At 56.3% G+C, this 25,177-nt stretch overlaps 2 protein-coding genes across 4 annotated transcripts in view; one reads left to right on the forward strand and one right to left on the reverse strand.

Annotated features, from left to right (window-relative positions):
* The window catches only part of DDX49 (DEAD-box helicase 49), a 139,843-nt gene extending 138,769 nt beyond the window's left edge, over nucleotides 1-1,074 (forward strand). For 2 of the 3 annotated variants that reach the window (XM_062626847.1, XM_062626846.1), the window contains 2 exons: nucleotides 264-335; nucleotides 599-1,074. In XM_062626847.1, the coding sequence (XP_062482831.1) occupies nucleotides 264-335; nucleotides 599-787 (261 nt within the window). In that variant the 3' untranslated portion in view covers nucleotides 788-1,074. Of the gene's footprint in view, nucleotides 1-263; nucleotides 465-598 lie in introns of all 3 variants that reach the window. The other variant, XR_009966291.1, reaches the window with a different exon arrangement.
* Nucleotides 1,075-8,254: 7,180 nt separating this feature from the next.
* HOMER3 (homer scaffold protein 3) lies at nucleotides 8,255-19,692 on the reverse strand. Its single transcript, XM_062626848.1, has 9 exons — nucleotides 19,465-19,692; nucleotides 17,385-17,541; nucleotides 16,398-16,529; nucleotides 15,862-15,969; nucleotides 12,850-12,971; nucleotides 11,794-11,950; nucleotides 10,374-10,484; nucleotides 10,113-10,193; nucleotides 8,255-9,268 (listed from the first exon to the last, which is right to left on the reverse strand). Exons 1-9 carry the CDS (start codon nucleotides 19,476-19,478, stop codon nucleotides 9,080-9,082), a joined length of 1,071 nt encoding a protein of 356 aa, XP_062482832.1. The 5' UTR covers nucleotides 19,479-19,692; the 3' UTR covers nucleotides 8,255-9,079.
* Nucleotides 19,693-25,177: the final 5,485 nt, after the last annotated feature.

Raw genomic sequence — 25,177 nt, forward strand, 5'->3', positions numbered from 1 at the left:
CAGCTTTGCTCTTGAGCACATACCTAAGAGTTGCTGGTCCTTTTTCTAGTGGAAGCACCTGGGGGGTTGTTTTAGTGATTTTCCCTAAGTTTGGTCTGTTATTGCACATTCTTGTAGCATTTTTGTGCTGCTGAGTGTTGAGGCTGGTGCTCCAGGGGCTGCCAGATGTGTGCACCCCAGCAAGGTGCTGCTCACCCTGTACAGCTCCATGGCAGGTTTGGTGCTTGGTTGCTGATTGCCGTCTTGTATTTGTGCTTTGACAGGACCTGGAGGGAATGGATTTTGACGAGAAGAAAGAGATAAATAAGCGGAAACAAATGATCCTTGAGGGGAAGGTGAGAGTTGCTGCTGTATAAACTGCTGTGATCAGTAGCTGGGATGCTGCCATCGATGGCAGTTCCTCCCTCACTGCTGTGCTTTCTCTGCCTCACTCCCTTCAGGGTGGTGAAGCTTTATCTTAAAAGGTGACTGATACTAAGAAGTGCAGTGGGGTCGTGTCTGACTTGTGCAGCCTGCTTGGTCATGGGCTTCTAGGAGAGGCAAAGGGGCTGCCACTGATGCTGGGCATGTCACTGTGTCCTGGCATTTGCCATTGCAGGATCCAGATCTGGAGGCCAAAAGGAAGGCAGAGCTAGCCAAGATCAAGAAGAAGAACAAGCAGTGCCGTGAGAAGGTGCAGCAGGTCCTGCAGAAGAGGAAGCAGCTGCAGCTGAAGAGGAAACTGCAGAAGAAGATGGAGCGGCGGAACAGGCGCGTGAAGGAAGAGGAAGAACAGCCCTCGGCCTGACTTGCTTGGCTCGGACTGCCCTGATGTTGCTGCTGCTTTGGGAGTGCTGGGACCTAATGTGTTCTAATGTGGACACTTCTGACCTGACACTGTTGGGAAGGTGGGAGAGGGGAGAAGAGAAGCCTCCATAAACCAGCTTGTGGGCACAAGGCCTCCCTGGCAGGCTGGCTCTGTCTCCTACAGGAGTGTCTGTCAAGAGCACGTTTCCTTCCTCCAGCAGAGGTGAGGCCAGATCTGAGCTCTTGGTGACACAAAGGGAAATAAAGCTCCTGTCTCTTCCCCCTCCATCCAGTCCCTGCTCTTTCCCTTCCCAGGGCTGGTGCTTGCCGCTCTCAGGGTTTGTATCAACACATTCTGCCCTGAGCCAGTATCTAAAAATACTGCAACAAAATGAGCTCAGCCCCGCCTGTGCCACAGCCTGGAGTTTTCCAAGAGGGAAATTCCTGGAACCCAGGGAGAGGTTGGACTGTGGGGCTGGGCCTGGGGTCTTCTTGGGCTAATTCTGCTTTATACATCGCAGTGACCAGGTTGCTTCAAGCCCCTGTGTCCAACCTGCCCTTGAACACTGCCAGGGATGGGGCAGCCACAGCTTCTCTGGGCACCCTGTGCCAGCGCCTCAGCACCCTCACAGGGAAGAGCTTCTGCCTAAGAGCTCATCTCAGTCTCCCCTCGGGCAGGTTCAAGCCATTCCCCTTGGCCTGTCCCTACATCCCTTGTCCAAAGCCCCTCTCCAGGTTTCCTGCAGCCCCTTCAGGCACTGGAGCTGCTCTCAGGTCTCCCCTTCAGGAGCCTTCTCCAGGCTGCCCCAGCCCAGCTCTCTCAGCCTGGCTCCCTCCCACAGAGCATCTTTGAGGCCCTTTTTCTGCTCTGCTCTGTAGGTTTCCCTGTGTCATTTGCCTCGTGTTTGGAACAGGAGCTTGGTTGGGCTGGAGGGGGCAGAGCTCTCCTAAGAAACGGTTGTGACTCCCTAAGGAGACAGAACTTGCAATCTCCGAGCAGCTCAGACCAACCCTGTTCTGATGTCACGTTTGATCCTTGGTGCCTTCTTTAACATTTAAGAGCTTCCTCTGACTTGAGGCTGAGGATCTGCTATTTCTGGCTCTGGCTTACAGAAATAGTTCCTATGCTCAGTGCCCAAATAAATACGAGAGGCTGGGTGACTTTCCCGACCACAGAGGGGAGCTGTGGGACCTCAGGGGAGGGCAGCAGCCCTGGTGTGGGCAGACAGCATGGAGATAACGTGGGGTTTATGCCAAGAGATGAGCTGGGCAAGGGTTGAGCTTCCTGAGGCTGTTGCATCCTTCAGTCCCTTCCTGGAGCGTGCAGTCCCTCTGCCTGCCTGCAGCGTGAGCACAGTGGGGCCTTGCAGAGGAAAGCTGGTGCTTCCCTGGGAAGCTCCTGCAGCCTGGCACCGCGGGGTCTCCTGGTGCCTTCAGGCCATGCACGGAGTGATGCTGGGGCCCATCTACGTGACGGGCAGCAGGCAGGATGGAGGTGCTGCTGCCCGGGTTCCTTTGTCCTGCTGGGTGCCCTCCGGGAAGGAGAAGCTCTCGCTTGGAGCACTGCTCCCCTGCTGCAGCAGCAAACAGCTTTGTGACGCTCTGTGAATGCTAAAGGCTGCCACAGCCCCGTGCACGCTGAAGTGAGGGGCGAGCCTGGAGCTGCAGGTTAACGAAGACCCTCCCTGGGCCAGGCTGCTCCTGCCTTCCTGCACAGGGCATCCGCTGGTGCCCTCCCTCTTGCAGACAGCCCTGAACCCGCTGGCTGGAGCCTTGGCTTCATCCTGTGGGGGTTTCTCTGTCTCCTTCCACGTGTGACACAGGGGCTTTGATCAAGTCTTGAAGCTTTTAACACCTCCTGTCTGGGAGCAGCCTTCCCTGGGAGGGAGGGACGGGTGCTGGAACGAGCTTTGTGTAGTGCTGATGAGACAATTCTGCCTTCAGAGAAGCAGTTCTGGGAGTGGCTGAGTGGGAAAAGAGGCTGCTGCAGGAGCTGGGATGTGGCAAAATGCCTCAAATTCCCAGATTAGGAATTTCCATCTTTCCCAGGGGGAAAGGCCACTGGGGACGTTTCTGTAGGTGCCGTCAGCGCTGCCCCCAGGGAGGATAGTGCGTTGTGGGGTCTCCAGGCCCTGTCACAGCCCTGTGGGATGTGGGGATGGAAGGATTCCCTTCCCGTCACAGCCGGGCTTGGGGCTGTGAGCTCCCCCTCTCGCCTGCGGCTCTGCCGGTGGCCGGAGCAGGCAGCGGATCCCGGGCTCTCCTGGCAGCTGCTTTGCTGCACCTTCACCTTCCCAAGGCTCTTCCCTGCCGGTGGAACTCCTTGGCTGTGCTCACCCTCACGCAGGGCTTGGCTGCAGCTGCCCGGACTTGTGTCTTCACTCCGGGAATGACTTCCCTGACACTTAACTCCCGGATCCTCCCTGCCAGCAACAGGAGCCCAGGAGCGGGACAGAGGGGAGGAATACCTGGATTCCTTCTGTGTGCTACGGAAACCTCCCTGCAGCAGCTCTGCCTCCTGGGAACCCCTCCTGCTTTGGGTTCCTGTCAGCCCTGGGAGGGGGAGCAGTTGTGGAGGAGCAGCAGCCTCTGCTCTGCCCCGGCAAAGGGAAGCTGTGAGCGCAGCACCAGCCCCTTGCAGTGGCTCATCCCCATCCCTTCGTCCCTGCGCAGCCCTTCCCGTTATCATCCTTGTGTTCCCAAGGCCAAACATCCAGGCTGTGCTGCTCCCACACTGAGACCACTGGGGAGGTGGCACTCGTGCTGCAAATCTCTAGGCTCAGGCACTGTTTTCATCTACTCTAACAAGGTCTGGACATCAATATCCCTGTATGCCTGGAAGGCTGCAGTGAAATGTGAGCTGTGAGCTGCCTGCTGGGATCTGAAACCCTGTTAGCCCAGCACCAGCTGGAACAGAAGGCAGAGACTACGCACAGCATCCTGCCTTGTTGTGCTAGCAGGTCCTGGGGAAAACAAGCCAGCAGCAGGGCGAGGAGCTGCCCCGCTCTCTCTGGAGCACAGGCTGCGGGACGGGCTACATGGAAATGGGTCACAATTCACCTCTGGGGCAGCCTACACAAGCCCCAGTGAACCGCAAAGGTGCTGCGTGCTCTGGAGTAGCTGCTGGGGCAGACCACGGACCCCCAGCCTGCACAGCATGGGGATGGAGGTGATGCCATGGGGACAGAGGTGGTGGCAGCCTCCGGCCCTTTCCACCTGGCAACTTCCCACCACTGCAGCTGACAGCAGCACCCGAGGAAACGGAGTTTGGTGCCTTGGGTTCTCCCCTCCCAGGCTGATGCTCAACAGAGCCCAGGGAGCCGGGGGAAGCAAATGGTGTGAGCTGATGGGTGTGCAAGGGTTGCCCCTGTGGATCACCCACTGTGGGAGCTGCCTCATCCCTTGTACCTGCACCGTCGCTTCCCCTCGACACAGGGGTCTCATTCCCAGGATTATTCCTGCTGCTGCTTGCTTGGCAGGGCCGAGGGAGCTGCCGGGGGAGGCAGGACCCGGTGCAGAGGTGATGAGGGCCGGAGCTCGTGTTCTTCTCCCCCGGAGCAGGAGCTGCCTTCACAAACCACGCTGCTAACGATGATCCTCCGGGACAGGGAGCTGTGAACCTCGCTGCCAGGGGGCATTCCCCACAGCACAGGGCTGATGCCTTCGGTGGTGCTCAGTGCGTGCATGGCCGTGTCCCGCTCCCAGCCTGCCCTGCCGGGTGGAACCAGCCCATTCCTGCACCAAAAGCAACCCCTCCCCTGCCAGCGGACGCTGCAGCCGGGCACGGGGGCTCACAAGGGGTTTAGCTCCCCTCCTTCTCACTGATGGTGCTGTTTAATTACTAATCCCCCCACGCTCCATCCTTGGGAGGCTGAAAACCAAGTGCTCGGTTGCTTTCCCTCTTGGCAAGAGGGTGCCCTCACAAAGGCACAGAGCAGAGGCATTCTGTTAAGTAAGTGATGTGAAGCACCCAGCACACGTTACCAGGGGCTCTGCAGTGGCTGAAACCACTCAGCACTTAGGGCATTAACCAGCCTGGCCTGTGCTAACCTCTTCCTGGCTCTCGTAGGTGGGAGTAATTGGACTGTAAGAGTCCTCTGGGGAGGGTAATTATGGGCTTTATGGAGGAGGAGGAGGAAGCAGAGCGTGGCGGGGTGAGGAGGCTGCAGTGAGCTGTGGCAGAGGTGGTGGTGGGGGTCTGCACCCCCATCCGGGCTCTATTGGCATCTGTCAGATGGGGTTCGCATCGGACACGTCCCTTTTCTGAGGCTCTGTTATGGGCACGTCCTGCAATGGCAGAGCTTCGTTTCCTCTTGCTGAGCTGGTCAGAAGGACTTTGTCTTGGGTCTGGGGCCAGAGCAGAGCATCTCACCGTGCTGCTGGTCCTTGGAACGTGGCACAGAGAGGGGAAGGTGGAAGGATTTCTTGCTTTGTTCACCCTGCTCTCACATGAGAGCCGTTTCCCCATGTTCTCTTTATTAATGTTCTGTCTGGGCTTCTATGAATAATTAAGATCTTAATTTGCCACAAGAATTAGGTCTCTCAAGGCACCTGCAATCAGTGTTTCTCCTCCAGCAGGGAAGCTGCTGTTTGGTTGCTGACAATCACTGTTACTGTGAGACTGAAGCAAACTGCAGCCTTGCCACTCAATGCTGGCTTCTGCGACACAGGATTTTCTCCGTTTGAAGCAAGAGAAGCACAAACAGGGAAGGAGGGGGGCTGGAAAGCTCACGGTGGGGATGAGTTGAGTGCTGTGTGCTAGAACACAACTGAAACCCTTTTGAAAGGCTCACTGGAGTGGGGCGGATGGAATTAGTGCTTTGCTGCTGCACGGTCTCATCGCTAACTGCAGGCTTAGGGCAGTTGTGGAAACGGCTGGTGATGAATTGGTTTTCATTAGTTTAGATGAGGGGAAGGCTGCAATGGGAAGTGCCTCCCAGAGCCATCCATCACCCTGCCCGGCCATGCCTCGGGAAGAGACTTTGCACAAATGCTCAGCACAGGACAGATCTCATCAAAAAGCCGTTTTCCAGCTTATTCTGGCAAGGGAAAGAATTGCACCAAGGCCCTATGGGGAAGAGAGTGAAGGAGAATTGCCTCTGTTCCTGGCTCCTGACAATGGAAGAGCAAAGGAGCACAGCCAGGACCATGAGGAGCTGATGCCAATGCAGGTGAAGCGCCACTGGCCACAGGGTACAGAGAGCGCAGGGAACAGCCCTGAGCACCCAGGCAGGGCCAGGCCAGCTCCAGTGGCAAAGTCCCCTGGGCTGGCAGCACCTCGGTGTGCACTGAATGGGCAGCTCAGCACCGTCAAAGCACGGGCTTTGTGTCTGCAGTGCTGCAACCTGCACTTCAGGTGCCTGCCTGTAACACTTCCCCCCGCAGACAGAACCCCCCTTCCAGGGGGTTACCCCTTGGGATAGCAAGAGGAGGCTCTAGAGCAGGATCCTGCCCACCCCCTGTCTCAGCACTCAGACACCCTCCCCCTGGCCTGAGCTCAGCACCACTCTCAATGCTGGTTTCACCACCATGAGACAGACCTGGGGATGGGGGGGGGTAGGACCGCAGGACCGGTCCCACAGGCCCCCTGTGCACACACCCCCCTGGGTTTCTCGTGCTTTCCCGTGGCCTCCTTGGTTGGTCCGGCTTTCCATGGCATCTGTTAACCGGAGCCTGACACGAGCAGGTTGAACACTGCGAGCCCCGGAGCGCTTCCCGCAGGATGGCGGTGGGAGATGAGCTCCAGCTTCCTGCCCTGCGGGCCTCGTTGCGTGCCCTGCGGACCTCCCTGCGCTGCCTTCGCTGGAGGGGGAGCTCTCCGGCGATGCTTGGAGGACAAGAAGGGGTGTAAATGGCGTAAGAGCAGCTTGTGCCTGCTTCTCCCCCCCTCCCCGGGAGTCCTGCTGGGATGTGCAGCGGCTTGACTCGGGTTCTGCCTCCCACTGCTCGGGAATGGTCTGCGATGGCCTCGGGAGAGCTGACTCAGCCAGGCGTGGTGAGCCCCGGCGCTGAGCCAGGCTGCTATGGAATGGTCACTGCCAGCACTGGGATCCATACCCAGCGCCAGCCTGGGGGGCACAGCCACAGGAGAGGAGCGTGAGAGGGCAGGAAGCAGGGAACAAGGAATTTCGGCTCAGCTCCCTTTCTCCCACGCTCCCAAATCCCACCCTCTCCTCCTTCCATAGCCCAGGGACCAAGGAAACCAAACACACCTTTCTTGGAGCTGATCTCTATTTCAAAAGAGGGCTGCTCCTGTAGGAACAGAATAGGAACACTGGCATGGGGAGGTAAACAAGTCCCTGGAGTCTTTTGCCACCCAGTTACTTCCTTCCCTTCCTTCTTAAATACCCTGAAACAAGCATCCCTACTGCAGCTCCGGCCCGTACCGTTGCGAACACTTCATGCAAACAAAAATCATCCCAATTAAGGGGAAACCACCAAAGCAAGCCCAATCCCAGACCAGAAAAGCCTTTCCCTGGCAGCGCAGGCCTGGAAACCTCGCTGTTTCCTCATCAGCCTGGGAGAGGGAAGGGAACCCAACGCACCACGGCCACGGATTGCCAAGGCGCCAGACCCAGACCCTGCCCTGACTTGCTGTCAGTGCGGGGAGCTCTGGGCTCCTCTCCTGGTCACCAGGTGAGGGCAGGGAGCGGCAGGGCCTGAGCAGCGCTGAGGTTCAGGGGGGTGCTGGGGAGAGGCAGCGCCTGCCCATCCCGGAGCTCCTGCAGGCATCCCCAGGATTCCTCTGCCTGTGCCTGACTTACAGCAACAAAGAGGGCAAAAACCCTAGCACCAGGACCCAAACCCATGGGCGCTCCTGGCAGGTTACTGCCTGCTTCGACACGGACACTGCTCCATCATTCAGCACAGGGCTAACATGCTCCTGGGGAGCTGGGGGGGGTACAGCAGGTGCCGTGGGGGGCACAACTCTTTCTTGCTCAATTCCTATGACCAGACAACATCTGTGGTAACCCAAACACTTCCCACGGGCCCCTCAGGGCACTGGTCCCAGCACGCTCCAAACACCTCCTGCTCTCCTTCCATGTGGCCAAGTGTGGCAAGCTGGCACCCGGGCCCGTCACAGGGAGCACTGGGGCTGACATGGGGCAGGGACCCGGACCCTTCACAGGGAGCACTGGGGCTGACACGGGGCAGGGACCCGGACCCTTCACAGGGAGCACTGGGGCTGACACGGGGCAGGGACCCGGACCCTTCACAGGGAGCACTGGGGCTGACACGGGGCAGGGACCCGGACCCGTCACAGGGAGCACTGGGGCTGACACGGGGCAGGGACCCAGGCCCATCACAGGGAGCACTGGGGCCGACATGGGGCAGGGACCCAGGCCCGTCACAGGGAGCACTGGGGCTGACATGGGGCAGGGACCCGGACCCGTCACAGGGAGCACTGGGGCTGACCCTGGGGACTGTTCCCCAATGAAAAAGAAGGGAAAAAAAAGCAGCCCAGAGCAACTGTGACTTGCTCCATTTAATTTCAATTGAGTGCAGCCCTCAGAGGCCGGGATCGCTGCCAACGGGGCAGTCTGTTGGCCATCCCCTCAGGCATGTCCCATTTCTCAGATGCCCCTTTCCCAACCAAGCCTCTGCTCTTCTCAGCTGAAAGTTTTATCAAGTCGTTACATCTCACTGTGGTGAACTAATAAGAGCTTTAAACCCTGCAGTTCTTTCTCCTCTGGAGGATGTGACTGAACAGTGGAAAAGGACACATGGTCAGGCAAGGACCCTTCTCTGCAGTGGGGCCACTGCTGCCTCTGGAAGCGTTACTGGATCCTGTTGAAGAGACATGATGCAGTTAGGGCTGGCAAGAGGAAAAGGAGCAGCTCTTGCTCTTGGTGTGCTGGCAGTGCTGCTCCCTGCCCGGGGTGGGGGGGGGACAGGCAGCTTGTCTGCAAAAGGCAAGTGGTTTCCTAAAAACCAAACTACTGAAAACCTGCCCCGGCTGCTCAGCCCCTTCCCCCAGGACCCTCCAACGGGGGACACAGTGTGGCAGCAGGGGCTGGGAGGGCAGCTCGGGGACAGCCGCTCCCTCTGGACCGTGCCACGGCCATGGCAGGGTCCAGAGAGGTCCGGCTGTGACTTGTGGATGCTCCCTGAGGAGGATGCAGGAGCTCAGGTGCTCTCTGCCCTCTGCCTGGGGGTTCCGTGGGCAGTCAGTGCCTGGGGCCGGTGTCCACAGTGCCCGGGCAGCTGCTGGTGCGTTGGCTTGTCCTGCCCCAAGAGACCTCGATGTTCTGTGACTGTCCCAGCTCAGGCTCCCCTCCGAGGGAGCTGCTGCTCAATTGCTCTCTACCAGCTTGGCCAGTCCCTGCCGGATCTCACTGAGCTCGAATATCTTCACATCCATGATCTCTGCCACCTTGGTGACCTCGGTCTGGATCTTCTCCCTCTCGGCCAGGGCCTCGGCCAGGGTCTGCTCAGCCAGGTGAAGGCGCTGCTCCAGCTCTGCGTTGCGGCTCTCCAGCTCCTGCCCGGGGACACGAGTGCAGTGAGGTGCTGATACACGCTGCTCACACCCCCCTCCCCTTATCTGCATCAAACAGCTGTGCTGTCACCCCAGCACCAGGCTTCCCACACCCAGAAGCTTGGGGTCCCCCCGGTTCCTCACCAAGGGATCTCCTGTCCTGGGCCACAGCGCTTGGCAGGCACATGCATGCAAGCACGTGTTCCCCAACCCAGGCACGTGCCCGCAGCTGGCAAAGCAGATCTCACATGCCTGTCACCTCCAGGGCTGAGGGCATTTGATGTCTGGAGACACTATTCTGCCATGAAAACCAGTGCCTGTGTAAGGGGCTGGGCCCTGCAGCTCATCCCCTCGGTCAGCAGCTCAGAGGTGAACACAGCCAGGCAGTGTCCCCAGAGACCACACAACAGATCGGGCTTCCATCTGTGTCCTTGGCCCTGAGGTGCAGAGCAGCTTGCATCCCTCCTGCCAGCCAGACTGAGCCAGAGCTCTGCTCCCCAGCCATCCCTGGCCAGCCAGCAAGCTAAGCAGGACTTCAGAGAGATGGAGGGTCACAGGACATCACAGATTCTGCTCCAGTCCCATGCCAGGGACTGCTGCAAGAGCTAAAAGGAGAGTAGGTGAAGGCTGGGTTTGCTATTGCCTGCTCATTGTGCCCCATGTCATACCTCTGAGGGACACAGAGAGCGTGGAAGAAGGCAGAGACACTGGCAAGGACCCAGTGCCAGCATCCAGAGGCAGACCATAGGCACAGCAGCTCTACGGCATTCACACTTTGGCTCAGCAGAGAAATGGGGACAGATCACTCTGCCACGCGTGCAGAGGTGTCCCAGATCTGCCATCCTACCTGCAGCTTCTGCAGTGTCTCCTCACGCTCGCCCTCTGTTTCCCATCGGCCACACTTCTGGCTCTTTAGCATCTGGATCTCCTAAACCACAAGGAAGAGCTGTCAGATCCCTCCCAATCCCAGTGGGGGCAGCTCCCAGCACTTACCCCAGCCAGGTCCCTTCCCTCCCTCCCCTCTCATTCAAGCTGTAATGACAAACAGGGTGCTGGTGACTGATGAGCCTCCCAGCTTCAGGCTTTGCCCTGCTTGGTGGGGCATTACCTCATCTTTCGCCTTGATCAGTAGTTCCAGCTCCTCCAGGGTTTGGCTCAGCTCTTCCTTGTTGTTCTCACTGGAGGAATCCTGAGTGCCCTGTGACTCCAGTTCTGCTACCTACACAGAAGCAGGCACAGGGGAAGCATCTCAGAGATACAGGAATGTCCCGACACCTCCTCACCCTCAGTCACCCTCTGTCATGGTCTGGCTTCCTTGCAGACCCAACCAGGTTACAACAGGGCAGCAGCTCCCACCCTGGGGAGGAAAAACCTCTCTTCCTCTGCTCTGCCCAGATCACACAGAGAAAACCTCTGTGGCAAAGCCCAGTCCAGAGACCCCGCTTTCCCCTGCAGCTCTGCACTTCCAGCAACGTTGAGCTGGCTGACATCAAGCACAGGAGCCTCCAGTCCAAAGTGACGGCTACACCATTTACATCCCTGGGCAGAGCTTGCCAAGGCAAGGGAGCTGCTGCAGCTCAACCCAGCAGAGCTGGGAGGAAGGATTTGCCCCATTCCTGAAAAGTTCAGCCCAGCAGCTGGGATGATTCGGGAAGAGGATTCATGTTTAAAACGCACACACACACACACACACAACCAAGGGCTCTGCTGCACCTCAGGCAGGGCCCTGCTGCAGAGCACAACGTTTGCTGTGTGCAGCTCTTCCACTGTGTGACTCCAGCACTGAGGACCACCGGTGGGCACAGTGAATCCCCACAGTGGGGGACGCTGTTTCCTGGGGACTGGTCACACTACAGCCATCGAGTGGAAACAGCTCCCAAAACCCCAACTGCTCTAAACCCCTTTCCCAAGTTCTCCATGGTTTTTCCCAACAAACCCAGCCGTGTGACTGTCACTGCTCTGCCCAGATGCACACAGGCCTCCTCAGTTGATCTGGGACCTCTCTGACATTATGTAGGTCAAAAGATCCTATTATTCCAACCCAACAAGGGCTTGTTTGTACTGCACCACCCGAGTTTCATGATGTTGCAGCTTGGATGTAAGCTAATTATAGCAGACTGAGGAACCTTCATCCTTCCTGTCAAAAACCAGAAGATTGTGCTGATGCCCAGCTAAGGGGGGCTTGGGCCTCCCTCAGCATTGCTGGCAGCTGGGAACCACCCCCTGGAAACGGGAAGGAAAACTGGTCTGCTTTGACTTTGTGCCCCGGTTTCCTCCTCCTAATCATGGGGACACAGCACAATCCCAACTTGCTCTGCAGAAAACAGGAGCTCTTGTGAGAGTTCCCTAGTTACGTGGCCTTATTCCTTGACATGTTTTCCCTGCCAGGCTCATGCAGCATCCTGGATTTCCATCCCATCTCCTGCTGACACCCGTGGAAACTGAAGAGAGAATGGGGTCAAGGGCACCATCTGGCTCTGGGAAGGGGCTTCCTCTGACCTGCTCTGCGAAGCCCCTCCGGTGCTCACCCGCTGCCGCAGCGTTTCCGTCTCCTCCTGGTAAGCGGCCAACTGCTTCTTCCACTGGTCCACGTTGGCGTTGGCTTCGTGGAGAGCAGCCACGAGCTTGTTGTTGTTGTCCTGGAGGCTGAAGAACTCGGCCTCCCACTGGACCTCACTCACAGAACTGTGTGAGAGAACAGGGCAAGTGTTCAGGAGAGCATAGGAGAGTCTCAGCATGAAGGGTTCTTCCCCCCGTGCTCACGTGCACTGAAACAAAGCTCCTGGACGTGCAGGGCAGCTCCTGGCTCCTCCAGAGTTTTCTATTCAGTTTTCGTGTCACTTCCCAAATGTAAATGCTTCTTCCAGCCCTGAATGTGCATCTCTTTACCCCTGGATAATATTTGTATTTGAGGCCCTGTGTGCTGGCTGCAAACTGCAGAATCCACACTGTGAGACTGACGGGAAGGGGGGTACAGCTACTATAAAGGAGCTTCATAACGTGGGACTGTCAATCTGGGATTTAAATCCTTGTCACATCTGAGTTGGCTCTGACTAAAGCCCTCCCAGCCCAGGCTCGGGAGAAGGTAGCAAAGAACACTTGCTTTTGATTTAAAAATACTCTGAGTGTTCAGCTGGGAGCTAAAGGGGAGCCACAGAGCAGAATCCAGCCAGAGTCTTTGAAGAGACAAAGCGCGGAAGCAGCGGAGACTTTGCTGGTATCATCAGGGGAATTAACACAACTGCAGCCCTGGGCCAGCTGGAAAAGCGTGAGCATCTTCTGGTTATCACAAACTACTGATCTGAACTAACTGGCACCAACTCAGCCCTGCTGCAGGCACAAAGCACTCTTCCCACGCTGCCTGAACAGCGCATTTCACCTCCACCTGGAGTAACTTCCTACTGGAGAAGAGGGGAAATTGGTACAGCGGAGGGTTAGAGCAGCAGCGGACACAGGGCATTATCCAGCTACCTGAAGCAGCAGCACTGGTTCAAAAGCATTTGGGATGCCAGGGACATGCACCAAATCCTGCCAGAGCAGACAGTTCAGGAGTGAGGAGCAGAGAGCACGTGCAGCAGCCTCACCCTTCGGAGAGCATCTTCTTCAGCCGCTCCTTCTCCGTTGTTACCTCCACATCGGCACTTTGGCTTCGGAATAGTTTATCTTCTCCTGGCCCATTGGAGCTGATGATGGGGCTGGGAAGTACCTGGGGATGAAGACGAGTGGTGACCACACAGCAGTGAGAGCCACAAGGTCTCTGCAAACTCACTCCCAGCCCAGGTTCACAGGGCTGGCTCTGAGCCCCTGCGCTCCTGTGAGGAGCACTGGCTTTCAGTCCTAACTCTCAGGTAGTGCTGTGCTTGCCTGCATGACAAGGGGTGGCAAAGATCCTCAGCGGGCACAGCAACGTGGGCACTCTCTTGGATAGGGAGGTCAGTGCTCTGCTCCCCCAGCACTGCGGGGGCAGTGACCCCAGTGCACAGACACGCTGAGCAGGAGGGCTCACAGCCTGCAGGCACCAGCTCTTCCTCCTCCCAACCTGAGCAACTGAACTCCCTGGCCCCCAGCTTCCCCTTGGCAATGCCAGGGTGTCACCGGCTGGAACCCAGCCCCGTGGCCCTGCTCCCTGTCCCGGGGCTTGGCTGAATCCTTAAGAGGATTTCTTTGGTGGTTCTCAGAGCAGTGGAAAGACTGAAACTAAACACAGAGCTGCCAGACCCGGGTTCAGTCAAGCCCAGCTTCTGGACCTTGAGTTAAGACCCCAGGTGCCATTGGGAATGTGTGTTCCAGGCTCAAGGGAAGGAAACTGCTATTGCTCAGGTGACTGTGGCACCCGTTTTCCAAAGGTGTGGGAGAAGAAACTCACAGCCCCTGCACCAAAGTATCTCCTTGTCTACGGCTCCAGATTCCTGCATACATCAGAGCCAGCAGAGACAACCAACCGACAGCAGAGCAGAGATGAACATGCAGAAGCCAAAGCAGACTTCATAGCCTCCAGCCCCTCCAGAAGACCCTTCCTACATGATCTCCTCTCGCAGCAGGGAAGCAGCTTGGCACTGACAGGGCAAACTGAGCTATAAAAAGACTCTGAGCAACGAGTCTCTGGGCTCCTAAGCAGGGAGCTGAGAGCCCAGGCTACTGCTGGAGTTCATAGGTAGCCCCCAAATGCCTGCAGGAGGGACAGGCACCTGCTTTGGAGTCAGCTGACACCTATAAATAGAGCCAGGCATGGCCATGATGTATTAAACACCAGCTTCATGAAGCCTTCCAGAGAGTGACCGAGATGTGAGACCTGCAGAACACAGCCCTGCCACACCTTTGCACAAGGTGGGGAAACTGAGGCAGGGAAGGGGCAGAAGTTTCCTTTTCTTGTGTGTTGAACCCCTGTGAGTCCAGCTGAAGATGCTGCACGCTGTTTTGTTGCTTACATTACCCACAGTGACATACTCTGCGCTGCGGATGCTAAATGGGATGGGGATTGGCCTAGAAGCTACAAGAGGACAGAAGAGAGCTTCTATCCTGGATTTGCCCAGCGCTGAAAATCTAAAGCCTGAGTAAAGTAGTGCGGATGCAGAAAAGGAGGAAGCCCTGATTTAATTTCAGGAGACAGAGCTGCTCCCTGCTCGCTTGCAAACAGAAACACAATCAATTATTCAAGGATGAAACTCAGATTTGAAGCTCTACTAATGCACAGACTGGGAATCAGTGGGACAGCTGGAGAAGGGGCGAGGGGCCGATTTACGTACAGGCTGGAGAAAGCAGGAACTGCAGGACAAGACCTGCCTGCTCCCACGGCAGGGGACACTGCATGTGCCACTGGCTCAGCATGCTGGCCACTGAGACACGAGACGGGCTGAACGGGAAGAGTGAGGTGAAGGTCACCTTCACCCTCTGACCTCCTCATCCCTTCTGCTGCTCTACTCTACTCCCTTTGCCATTTGCCACCCATTAGGATGGGGCTTTGAGTTACAGGAGCCAAACGCTGGGAATACTTTCCCCATTTTTGCCCCCCACATGACATTTCCAGTCTCTGCAGAGCCACCACCTCCACTTCCCCCTCCCTTCCCTGCAGGCCAAGGTACTGTTCACACTCCCTCCTCCTCCTCTGCTGCTGCTCCATCTGTATTCAACCCAGAGAACACAATGTCCTCCAACCTACAGCTCCTCTCCTACTGCCAGGAGTGCTGGGAAATGCAGAATCACCTCTGGAGGGAACTATTTGGGAGTTGCTTTAACACGGGAAAAGGCAGTACAGAGCTCCCCACAGCCTATCCACTCACTCCATCCCACTGCTGCTGCTGGTTTAGCTACACAGGCAGAAAGGTAACAAGTGCAAGAGCAATGCATGTGAAAACCATCTGTGATGGGCTTAAGCTTTCTGGCTTGGTCTCCTGGGGAAAAGAACCTGGAATGAGTGGCTGTCAGACAGCAGTGCTACCTTAGGGGAGAGCTCCCAAGAGGAGCGTGACTCCTGCTCTCACAGCACAGCTTCTCCTCCGCAGTGGAAACAGAGAGAGAAGCCTGGCCAGCAGCCCTCAGTCACCAGCAATAAGAAATCACTTTGTCTTTCACGGACCCCCACGGGCAGCCCCATCTCCTGTCAGAGACACTCGGAGGAGAACCCCCTGCAGCCCCAGAAGGATGGATGGAAGTGGCACGTGTCTTCCTTGCTGTGATCTTCAAGCAGGCAACGGGCACTCCTGCATGTCGCTTGCCTGTTGCTGTCACCCTGAGCCCCGGGAGAGCCAGCAGCTCCAAATCAAATAAAAGAGAAAGAACCACACCAAGACCCACCAAAGGGAGAACTCCCAGCAGCACAGCAGGAACCCCCCCACCCCAGCATGGCCTCAGTAGACATCAAATGGTTTCCACAGTTGAACTACCAAAGAGGGAGGGGGGGGAACCTTCCCAGGAGCTCCGTTTAAGCACTCATTTGTTAATGTGCTTCCTGAGCTCCAGCAGTGACCTCAGGGCCACAGGAGCCATCACAGTGTGAAGCTCCACCCTCAGTGTATGGCAAGGAAGCTCTCAGAAAGGGGTGGAAGGCAGAAGGAGCACAGCGGCCGTTTCCCCTGGCTGCCACCACTCAGCATTACCTGGTGAGATGTGATGCTCAGGGCAGGGTTGGTCAGCTCTGTTTTATCCTGGGATTTCTCCCTCGCCAAACGAGCTGCTTCCTTCACTTCCTGGAACTTCTCTGCAAACTAGAGGGGAGCAGAAGAGTCACTCCAGTGCTCTGCCAACATGTGGAACTTAGCAGAACTGAGGCCTGGGTCCTCCTCCCTTTGCAGCTCCATCCAACATGCTTTTACACCTCTTTTCAACTAACAATACAACTCAGTGAATAGCCCCTTCCTGGCCATGGTTCTGGCACTCAGTGGGCTCAGCTAAACAGCAGTGACAGAAATTGAGCCTCAAATCCTAATTTGATTTTGTGATGTTTAAAAGCACTCCGCAAATTTTACTTTAAAGCTCTTCCCACTGTGCTAAAAGCTGATGGGAGGCGCAAAGATGCTAGGAACAGCATTACATCAGGTTCCTAAAGCCTGCTCTCCAGAGGCTTATCTCCCCTTCAGGGTTTCAGGGACATTCCCCTGGTGGCATCAGCTTCCTGCAGCACCTGCAGCATTACCTGGGAGAGATGCTGCTCGGAAGCAAAGCCCAACCCGTACACGGTGTTGGCTCGGCTGTCTGCCCACTGCCCAAACTTCTGGGATGTCTTCGTGAAGGTCATGTTGGGGGTGATGGTGCTGTTGATGATTGCCTGGAGAGAGAAGCAACAATGGGAGTCAGAGAAAACTCCAGCCTGCTGGGCTGAGGTGGTGGGGTGGGACTCATCACTGTCGTCCCTGTGTGCTCTAGGAACTACAGGGAGAAAGCTCTGGCTTTTAATCTATAAAACAACAGTTCGGGCTTTTGGTGACCAAAAGTCTTCCTCGTCTGGCTACGTGACATGGACAAACCTCAGCCATCTCATCTAGAGGAAGGAAAAACAAGTCTCAGTGGCATCACCTTCCTCCATTGCTGGAAAAGAAGACGAGAGACAGGGTGTCCCTGGGGACTCAACAACTCGCTGCTGTTCTCCATTTGCATGGCAAGGAGAACAAAAGGCTTCCACAGCAGTCAGGCCTGGCTGTTAGGGAACACTGCTGCTTAGGGGAGCACCAAAGTAATTGTCTGGGCAGATTGCTGAGACTCTGCCATTGCAGGTCTGCAGGAGGAAGTCAGGAGAATGCCTGTCAAGACCAGTTTATGGAGAGTCACTCGTGTGCTGTGGAAGTGACTGCACAGACGCCGCCTGGGGTGCCCTCAACCTCAGTCTGCCACTTCATTGTTTTTAAAGGGGTTGGCTTTAGCACATGATAAAGGGTCTCACAAAAAGCTTGTGCTTTGCACGTGCCAGGGGTGAGAAGAGACTGGAACGGGGAGAGGCAACACCAGACCCATCAGCAGAGATTCCAGTGTCTAACACTAAATACACTTGAGCATGGCAGCAGTGTTTCACCTTCCATTCCCTGCAGTGGAGATCCTCAAGGGCCTACGCTGAGAACTGACCAACGTGACAGCACACCACCACCAGACCAGGCTGGAGAAGAGCCTGCTGTGCTGCTGCCCCCACCTTGGTGCCCCCCACGCTGATGATCCGGTACACGTTGCGGGTGGCATCGTAGAAGTAGGAGACAGTGAGAGCGTGTTTGCTGGCGGGGATCCAGTTCCGTTTGGTAGCAGGATCAATCTGGAAGACGTGGGCCCTGGTGCTGAAGATTGGCTGCTCCCTATAAGAGAAACGAACAGGGCTGTTAGGGCACAGGGAGCTGAGCAACAGGGAAAGAGCATCCACTTCCTGGCACTGGAGCTGAATGAGGCACCACCAGCAGCACTTCTGCTCCCCACCTTCTCTGAGGCGGTGGGTGCGAGGCAGGGCAGCCCCCAAGGACACAGCATCTCTCCCCCAGCAGCCCTTCACAGGTAGCAGCAGCTCCCCCCAGTCTGGGCTGGTACCACCTGGTGCCTCTCCCTGCCAGGGGAGTCATGCCCAAGTCCTCCAGCATTCCTGTGAGTTGCTTTTCCAAGATCTCTGGGCTTCTCTGTGCCCTGCCCAGGAGCTCTCCACATCCTGGGCACCCTTCCAAAGCCCAGTTTAGAAGCTGGGGGACTGCTGGATGATGCCCCTGCAAAGTAAAAGCCAATGGCTGTTTATGCCCCCATTTGACCACCACTCAGACAGCACGATGACAGCAGCTTTCGCTGCACACAACTGACCTTGGGCTATAAAGACACCCTTGGCACAATAACAAAGCTACCAAGGGTGTTTAACTATAGGTACAGGTTTTTACCTTCCTCTAGAGATTCTCTGTCCTCCTCTGCAGTCTTCAGCCATTTCCAAAGGCCAAAAGGCTGGTTATTTCAGCAACAACAGGTTATGCCCTCAGGTTAGCAGATCATATATGCATGTTCACCCAAGGACAGGCAAGAAACTTGGCAGCAGAAGCACAAACAGGACATCACAACCTCATGTTTGCAGTATACCTGACAGCCCTTCACAACACAGCCAGTGTGGCAGAGTCAGGCTTAGGGGCTACAGTCTTTTTAGCCCACCCTGAAGCTTTCTTGCACCATCCCTCAGCACCTTAGCGGGCAGTTCATGGCAACTGCACCAGGTACAGGATTCCCTGGCTGCTGTAGTATTTGTACTTCGTATATCCAAGCTGGCACTCTAGGGAAATGGGATGGAGGGATGGAGGGACGGAGGGACGGAGGGACGGAGGGACGGAGGGACGGAGGGACGGAGGGACGGAGGGACGGGTCTAGGATGTGAGCACAAGCAGTGTTTCCCCTCAGCGCAGCTCTTCCTCCCTTGACTCATGCTTGGGAAGCGCATCCTGCAGCGAGAGGTCACACTGCAGGGCTCAAAGCAAGTCACTTCACAATGAATGAAAGGAAACTCTTCACCACACGACGTGCAGCTGCTGCAGGAAAGCTCTGAACCAAGCACTGCCTGGGCTCTGTAAGCAGTAAGATCCGAGCTGAACTACGGAGTTGAACCTGAGGCATCAGGATGTAACTCGAGCGTTTCAGGAGCAGGCAGGAATGTCCCCATGACACCATCAGGTGCACTGGGGTCTGTGCTTGGCTTTGGTTAAACCCAAAGCACTGGCCATTACCCAAACCCAGTGAAATGTGTTGTGACTGGGAACACCCCCCCATGGCAGCTGCACACAGGGCACAGGCACAACCCTGCTCTGTGCAAGCTCCCCACATCCACACACTTGTGTTTCCTGCCCGTTCCACGTCCTCACAGCTGCCACGAGCAGCCTTTCCTGTCAATCCACAGACAAATGTACCTGGTGCTCTCTGCACACATCCCAAAGCTGAGGAAGGAAATCAAATCCTCCCTGCTAGCTCCCAGTTTCACGCCTTGGTTCCCAGGTTACAGCCCTGACTCAGATCTCCTATGACTGCAGGAGGGTCTAAACCAGCCTCTCTTCGCACCTTCCCTGCTTGGTTTTACTCAGCTCCTGTCTGGTTTTGGAATGAGGTTCCTGTTTTCCAGGCTCCAGTGACAGACACGACATTTCACATGGATCACAACTTACCCTTTGAGGCACAGCAGCTACAGAGCAGGGAAAAACTAATGCTTCTGCCCCGTAACCCCCAAATCCCAGCTAGTGTTGGAGAGAACAGAGGAAGGACATTACCTAGTTGGTGACATTTGTTAGGAAGGGTAAGACTAGAGGCCAATGGAGTCAGGATGTGTCTCCTCCGGCAGCTCCCTCCTCAGGTCTCCTAGCTGGAGTGAGGCTCCCTCCTGGTTTTGCCTGCCCAGGGATCCCTTTCAGCTGTTGTTCGCCACACAGAGCACAGGGCGTTCAAGCAGGCACCGTTCAGGGGCTCCCTTTGGCCCAAGCTTGGACTTTGCACTGATTTCTCACCGCTGAACAAGTTTTCTTCCCCGTCCTGGGGGATCAGCGGCTGAGCCGTGCAACCGGAGTAAATCCGCTTGGCAGCAGGCGCTGGCTGTTGGGAGAGGGCCACAGAGGAGCCTGGAAGGCTCTCGTGTTTCCAGTCATGCGCACGTGATGCGGCTGCATGATGGAAACCCCTCCTCAGAGATCAGCCCTGGCCCGCACGGAGCTATTCCTGTGCTCAGCCTGCACCCGGCACCAGTGGAAACCCTCCTGCTGACTGCAGCTCTCTGCAGACCAAGTGATGCCCCACGCAGCCCCCGCCATGCACCCCGAGCGCTGACACTCCCGGCCTCAGCCTCCGCTGCCCGCAGGGATGGGGTCTGCAGCCACACGGGGGATCCCCACCAGCTCTGCTCCCTGCCCTGCGCTCCACAGAGCCGGGCATGGTCCCAGCCCGCAGCACGGGTGAGCCCCTGTGGCTGCCCTGTGCTGTCTGCCCGTGCCACGCGAGAGCTGTGCCATCATTTGCTTTGTAAATGAGGCTCTGCCTCATGGTCCTCACCCTGCTCTCTCCCAAGTCAGCTGAGACCGGGAGTCTCAAACAGGGTAAGAAGTGAATGTGCACGATGAAAGGTGCCTGTCGAAGGGATAGAGCCCAGATGTCCAGCCTCTTCGGCAGGTCTGCCTCCAAGCAGGTCAGCTGAGAGTACCTCAATACATGGAAACCCCACTGATGACCCCAAGCCAGGAGAGGCTCAGGAGGCCACCCCCCACAAAAGCCAGCGTTACTTTCCTTCTGAGCACCAGGAGTGGAAAGCAAACTGCCGCTGGAAGCCCTGTCAGAGAGGAGAAAAGCCTTCACAGGGTTAGCTTACGCTGCTTCTACTCCCATGAAGCCAACTTGGCTGCTCTCCTGCCAGCACACAGCCCCTGGGCATGCACGTTCTTTTCCTGGTCTCAGGAACACCGCGGGATGCCCCTCTGATGGCGCTGATGGGAAGGGTGCTCTGCTTCTCCTGCCTTCACATCACCACTGTGCCTCGACACTCCTCACGCCTCTGTTTGTCCCTTATGGTGCTCCCAGGAGCAGAACCACTTCCCGCTGGCTCTGCCAGGTCCATCCCTTCCCGTTACAAGCACCCAAGCCTCGCAGGCTCTCCCACGGGCCTGCTGCCAGCTGCACCAGATGTGCAGTGCTCCAACAGAGAGCAACCCGGCGCTCCCAGAGCCAGGGCTTAGCAGCAGCTTCACCTGCCTGTGCCAGGGAGGGAATCCCGCAGCCGCCTCCCTCCCAGGGAAGCGGAACACGTGGAACCTCCTGCAACCATTGCTCCCGTTTCCCTTCTCCTCACTGCAGCTGGAATTGCTGCTGCCAGCCTGCCTGTCCCTCCTAATGGTGACTGCTTTACGTAGCCTCCTCACAGCTACCGGAGCTCCGCGCCAGCCTTCCCTTCTAGGAAGCAGTGGCTGAAGCTCTGCAGGTAATGCCCAGGAGAGCTTTGTGCTGTGCTTGGGAACACCACAGAGGTGTTGATGTTCCTTTTGCAGTGCTTGTGCAGGGGGGAAAGACTTTCTTTGTTTTAAATCCATCAAATGGTACAAGCTGTATCCGGCAAGCACAAGAATGCCATTGTGGAGGACACTGGCCAGCCTGGAAACCTGCCTCTCAGTGCTCACTGGTCTGACAAGGTTAAAGCAAAGCTGTAAGACAAAAGCTCTCCTGTGTTGTGTTGGAGCACAACAAAAACCAGAGAGAAAGAGCAGGCAGCAATGCAAGGTGTGCAGATCCAGAGGCCCATCTCTGAGAAGTCACTCACGGTTATTAAATGGAAAATGCCTCCTCCAGCAGCAGGGGTTGACAGAGCCCAGGAGCCGCTCAGCAAGGGGGAATGCAGGCAGGACCGCAGGGCACTGCTGGACATGCAGGGAAAGCTCAGGTACTGCCAGCCAGGGTGAAGATGCATGGGCAGAACCACGGCTGAGCTTGTTTCAGGCCAAGCTGCTGACCTCTTGTTCCCACAACCACTACAAAGCATATAAAAATAGCCCTGAAAGGGCCCAGGGCTCAGGCTGTTGTGCTCCCTTTCCCCCTGTGTTGTGAGTGTATACGCTGGATACACCACACATCCCTAAATGCCACCACTTCATGCCCTGCTCCCAGCCGGGAGTCCCCATGACCATACCGACATCGTAGTGAAAAGGGCACGTGTAAATGAAGCCACTCACATCCCCCAGGGCTGCCCTTGGCAGAGAACTGAGAAAAACCAAAGCAAATAACTGAAAGGACAAAGATCTGGCTGAGAGACAGACGTGTTCAGCAAGTGCCTGCTGGCAACTGGAAAGGATCCAGGTCCCATCGCTGCCAGCATCTGCTCCAGCCCAAGAGGGAAAGGCAACGTTCGATATCCCATGGCTCACTGATGGTTTAAAAATGACCTGTCCCCAGTGAATGTCCCTATGCCAGCTACCAGCAGAACCAAGCAGCTAAAACTGAAAAGCAGAGATGATCTAACCAGTCTGATGTGTTCTTCAAGGCAGCAAGGCACCTGGCTGCAGGATGCTGCCTCAGTAAAGGCCCACATGTCTCCTCTTGTGGCTTTTCCTGACAGAGAAGCTGGGAGAAGGTCACAGTGTGCTTGGGGAGGACACATGAACACAGGGTATGGATCAGTCATTTCCCATTTGCTCTCTCTGAAGTCTCTGCTCAGTGGTCATTAAGACAGCGTGTAAAACTGCATGCTGGTCTCAGTCCCATCTTGGTTCTTGTATTATTTCCCTCTCTACAGCATCCAAATGGATTTCTTAATAAATAGCTGCTTATTTCCCCCTTGCCAGGAAAGCAAATCATTGCTTGTCCTCTTAATGGATGGTCTCAGCAGAGTAGCATGGAACTGAGCAGTCCAAAGGGACTGAGTTCACCAAGGCTGGAGGAGGAACCCCATCAGGTTAGGACACACAGAGACCCTGCCAAGACCCTGGAGGAGAAGCACACCCTGCAAGCACTGCCCTGTGCCAAGGAGCTACAGATGGCATCAATTCAGCCCTGCACCAGCACCACATTTTACCTGGCAGGGGAACAGCAGGCATAAAAGTGCCAAGGTCTGGAGAAGACCAAATCCAGCACTGCCCCCTCTGTGCTGTGTAATCTGAACACATATGTCGCTGGAGGCATGGACTGTCCTTGAGTGCCCTGTTGGGATGTGGGCTCTGCCCTCCTCTTTACAGGCACATGGGCCTCTTCCTAAGTGGGATCTTCCAAATGAACCCCTTGCTGCTCATGCAACGGGGAGAATGCAGCAGGAAGGGAGAGGAGCCACCACCCAGAGAGGCTCTGCACATCTGCAGTTTAGGAGACAGCACCAGCATCGTCCCATGACACACCTGGATTGTCTGGATCAGTACATACACAGGTACATGCACAGGTACATGCACAGGTATATGCATAGGTACATACACAGGTACATGCACACAGGTACATACACAGCCCAGCTCGCCTGCGGTGCTGCAGAGCCCGTCCTGCACACACATACATCAACACACTGAGCAAACCCCCTTCAGTCCCGCTGCTGGGGATGTCTTTAACAGGAGGATTTCAGAGAGTCCCCCTCTAATCCTCACCAGAAACATACTCTCAAGCCTGCAAACAGGTCTAAGAGCAGGACAGGGTAAAGGGGTTTTCGGCTGAAGCAAAGGCAGAGCTGGGAATGGTGTTCCCACTGCACGCTCCAGCCTCCTGCCACAGTCCTCCAGAGAAATGCATCCTGCTGTAAGGAATAGCACAGGATAGAGGAAGGGACAGTCTTTGAAAGAGCTGTCAGCAAAGCATTTCTCTCTCTGTCTAAACTAGCACCATGGCAGCTCCAGTCTGTTTCACTGCAGGCTCGCTCCTTGACCCACCCCAAGGCAGCTGCCCGTTGGGGTCTTTACACCCCAGAGAAACTGTTCTACTGCTCTTCCTTTCCCAGGGTATCTCCAATGCAAATAGCATCTCTTGGGGAAAACCCTGTTTGACAGTTCCAGGTTCACTCTCTCTCCAGCAGGCTCCTAAACCTAAGGGCAACTGCTAAACCCCAGCCCTGCTGCCAGAGCTCCGCAACAGCGAGAGGAAGAAACCAGGGGTTTAGTGTTTGCCCCCAGCGATGGCTTCTACACCAGGTGTGGGGAGGGGGCTCTTTCTGGCTGCACATTTGCTTTGTCCTTGTTCTCAGGTCTTCTGTGAAATGCAGATTTTTCCCACTGATATCCTCCTATTTCTTTTGTTCTCACGATCCTGCCTGCGAGATGCCCCTTTCGTTACCCAAATTCCTTACCACATCCTGCTCTCTTGCCCCCACCCTTTGCTGCAGGACCAGGGAGAGGAAACCCATTTGCTGTGGAGAGGGAAGCTTTTAGAGTGACCATTCCCCAAACTGGTATTAATGTTGCTGTCCTGTTTTAAGTTCCTAAGCACAGCGAGTGACAAAAGAGCAGGATTCAAACCTAGACACAAGTGTAAGAGAGAGATTTGGTGGCTGAGTTCAAGGCACCCCAGGAACACAAAGAGTGAATAGGTCTGAGGTTTAGAATAAAGTCTTTGAGTCACTGCAGGCAGCAGCTGGAATGTGCTGGGGAGGCTGAGCTCGGTCTGCATGTGCCTCTGTGCTCCTGAATGGGGTTCAGGCAATGGCATCCCTGGGAAGTCCATGTGCTGCTCCCCAGCCTGCACCTCCTCACTCACTGCAGCTTCTCATTGCAGAGATATTCATTTACTTGTCAGAGCAAGGAGCCTCTGTGCACTTGGATGCAGAGAGGACAATCACTCCAAACACTGTGCTCTGCACACAGGCAGTGCGTGCTCCCCCTTCATCTACAAACCAAGCCCACAAGGTCCTGCAAGAAATCAGACCAGAATCAAAGCACAGGAATCATTTGGTTCTGTGGCTCACGGGCAGAACAGTTCTGAGCCCCCCGGGCAGGGAAGGGCTTCGGGATGCGATGCTCCCGCTGACAGCAGGACCTGCACACACCTAGGAATGTATTTTTGCACTGTGGCTGGGCTCAATGTGCAGCCACAATGAGCGAGCCCCCCAAAGAGTGTCTGCTGCTAAAGGCCATTGCCAGCCCCAGCAGGAGGTCAGGATCTCCCAGCTGCTGTGCTGGGAGCTTCTCAATTCTCCCTGCAATCTGCCCCAAAGTCCTTTCCGGGTGCAAGGGCTGGTTCCCAGGGTGGGTGCTCACGGAGCATGTGAGCACAGGAGCTGTGCTGCGCCCCGGCAGGCAGCCCGTGGCCATGCTGAGTCAGCAGGGAGGCTCTGCTGGTGTGTCACGGTGCTCCTCTGCCCCAGCAGCAGGCAGAGCACTGCGAGCCCCACAGAGCAGCAGGGGCCAGGGCTGTGACAGAAGGGGGGGCCAGGAATGGGGTGTGTGTGTGTGTGTCTGTGTCGGTGTGTATGGGGGGGGTGTGTCTGTATGTGTGTGCTTATGCGTGTGTCTGTATGTGTGTGTGTATGTGTGTGTGCTGCAG

This window comes from Pezoporus occidentalis, unplaced genomic scaffold, assembly GCF_034315485.1.
Source record: "Pezoporus occidentalis ecotype Australia unplaced genomic scaffold, CSIRO_AGI_Poc_V1 ctg299, whole genome shotgun sequence".
Classification (NCBI taxonomy): Eukaryota; Metazoa; Chordata; class Aves; order Psittaciformes; family Psittacidae; genus Pezoporus; species Pezoporus occidentalis.

Bases quoted from the DNA above. Each gene is read 5' to 3' on its own strand.
- HOMER3 (XM_062626848.1), bottom strand. The intron at 11,951-12,849 runs GTGAGGCTGCTG...TCTCTCACACAG, and splicing joins AAGAAGATGCTCTCCGAAGG to TTCTGTGAGTGAGGTCCAGT. The intron at 10,485-11,793 runs GTGAGCACCGGA...GCTTCTGTGTAG, and splicing joins CGGAAACGCTGCGGCAGCGG to GTAGCAGAACTGGAGTCACA.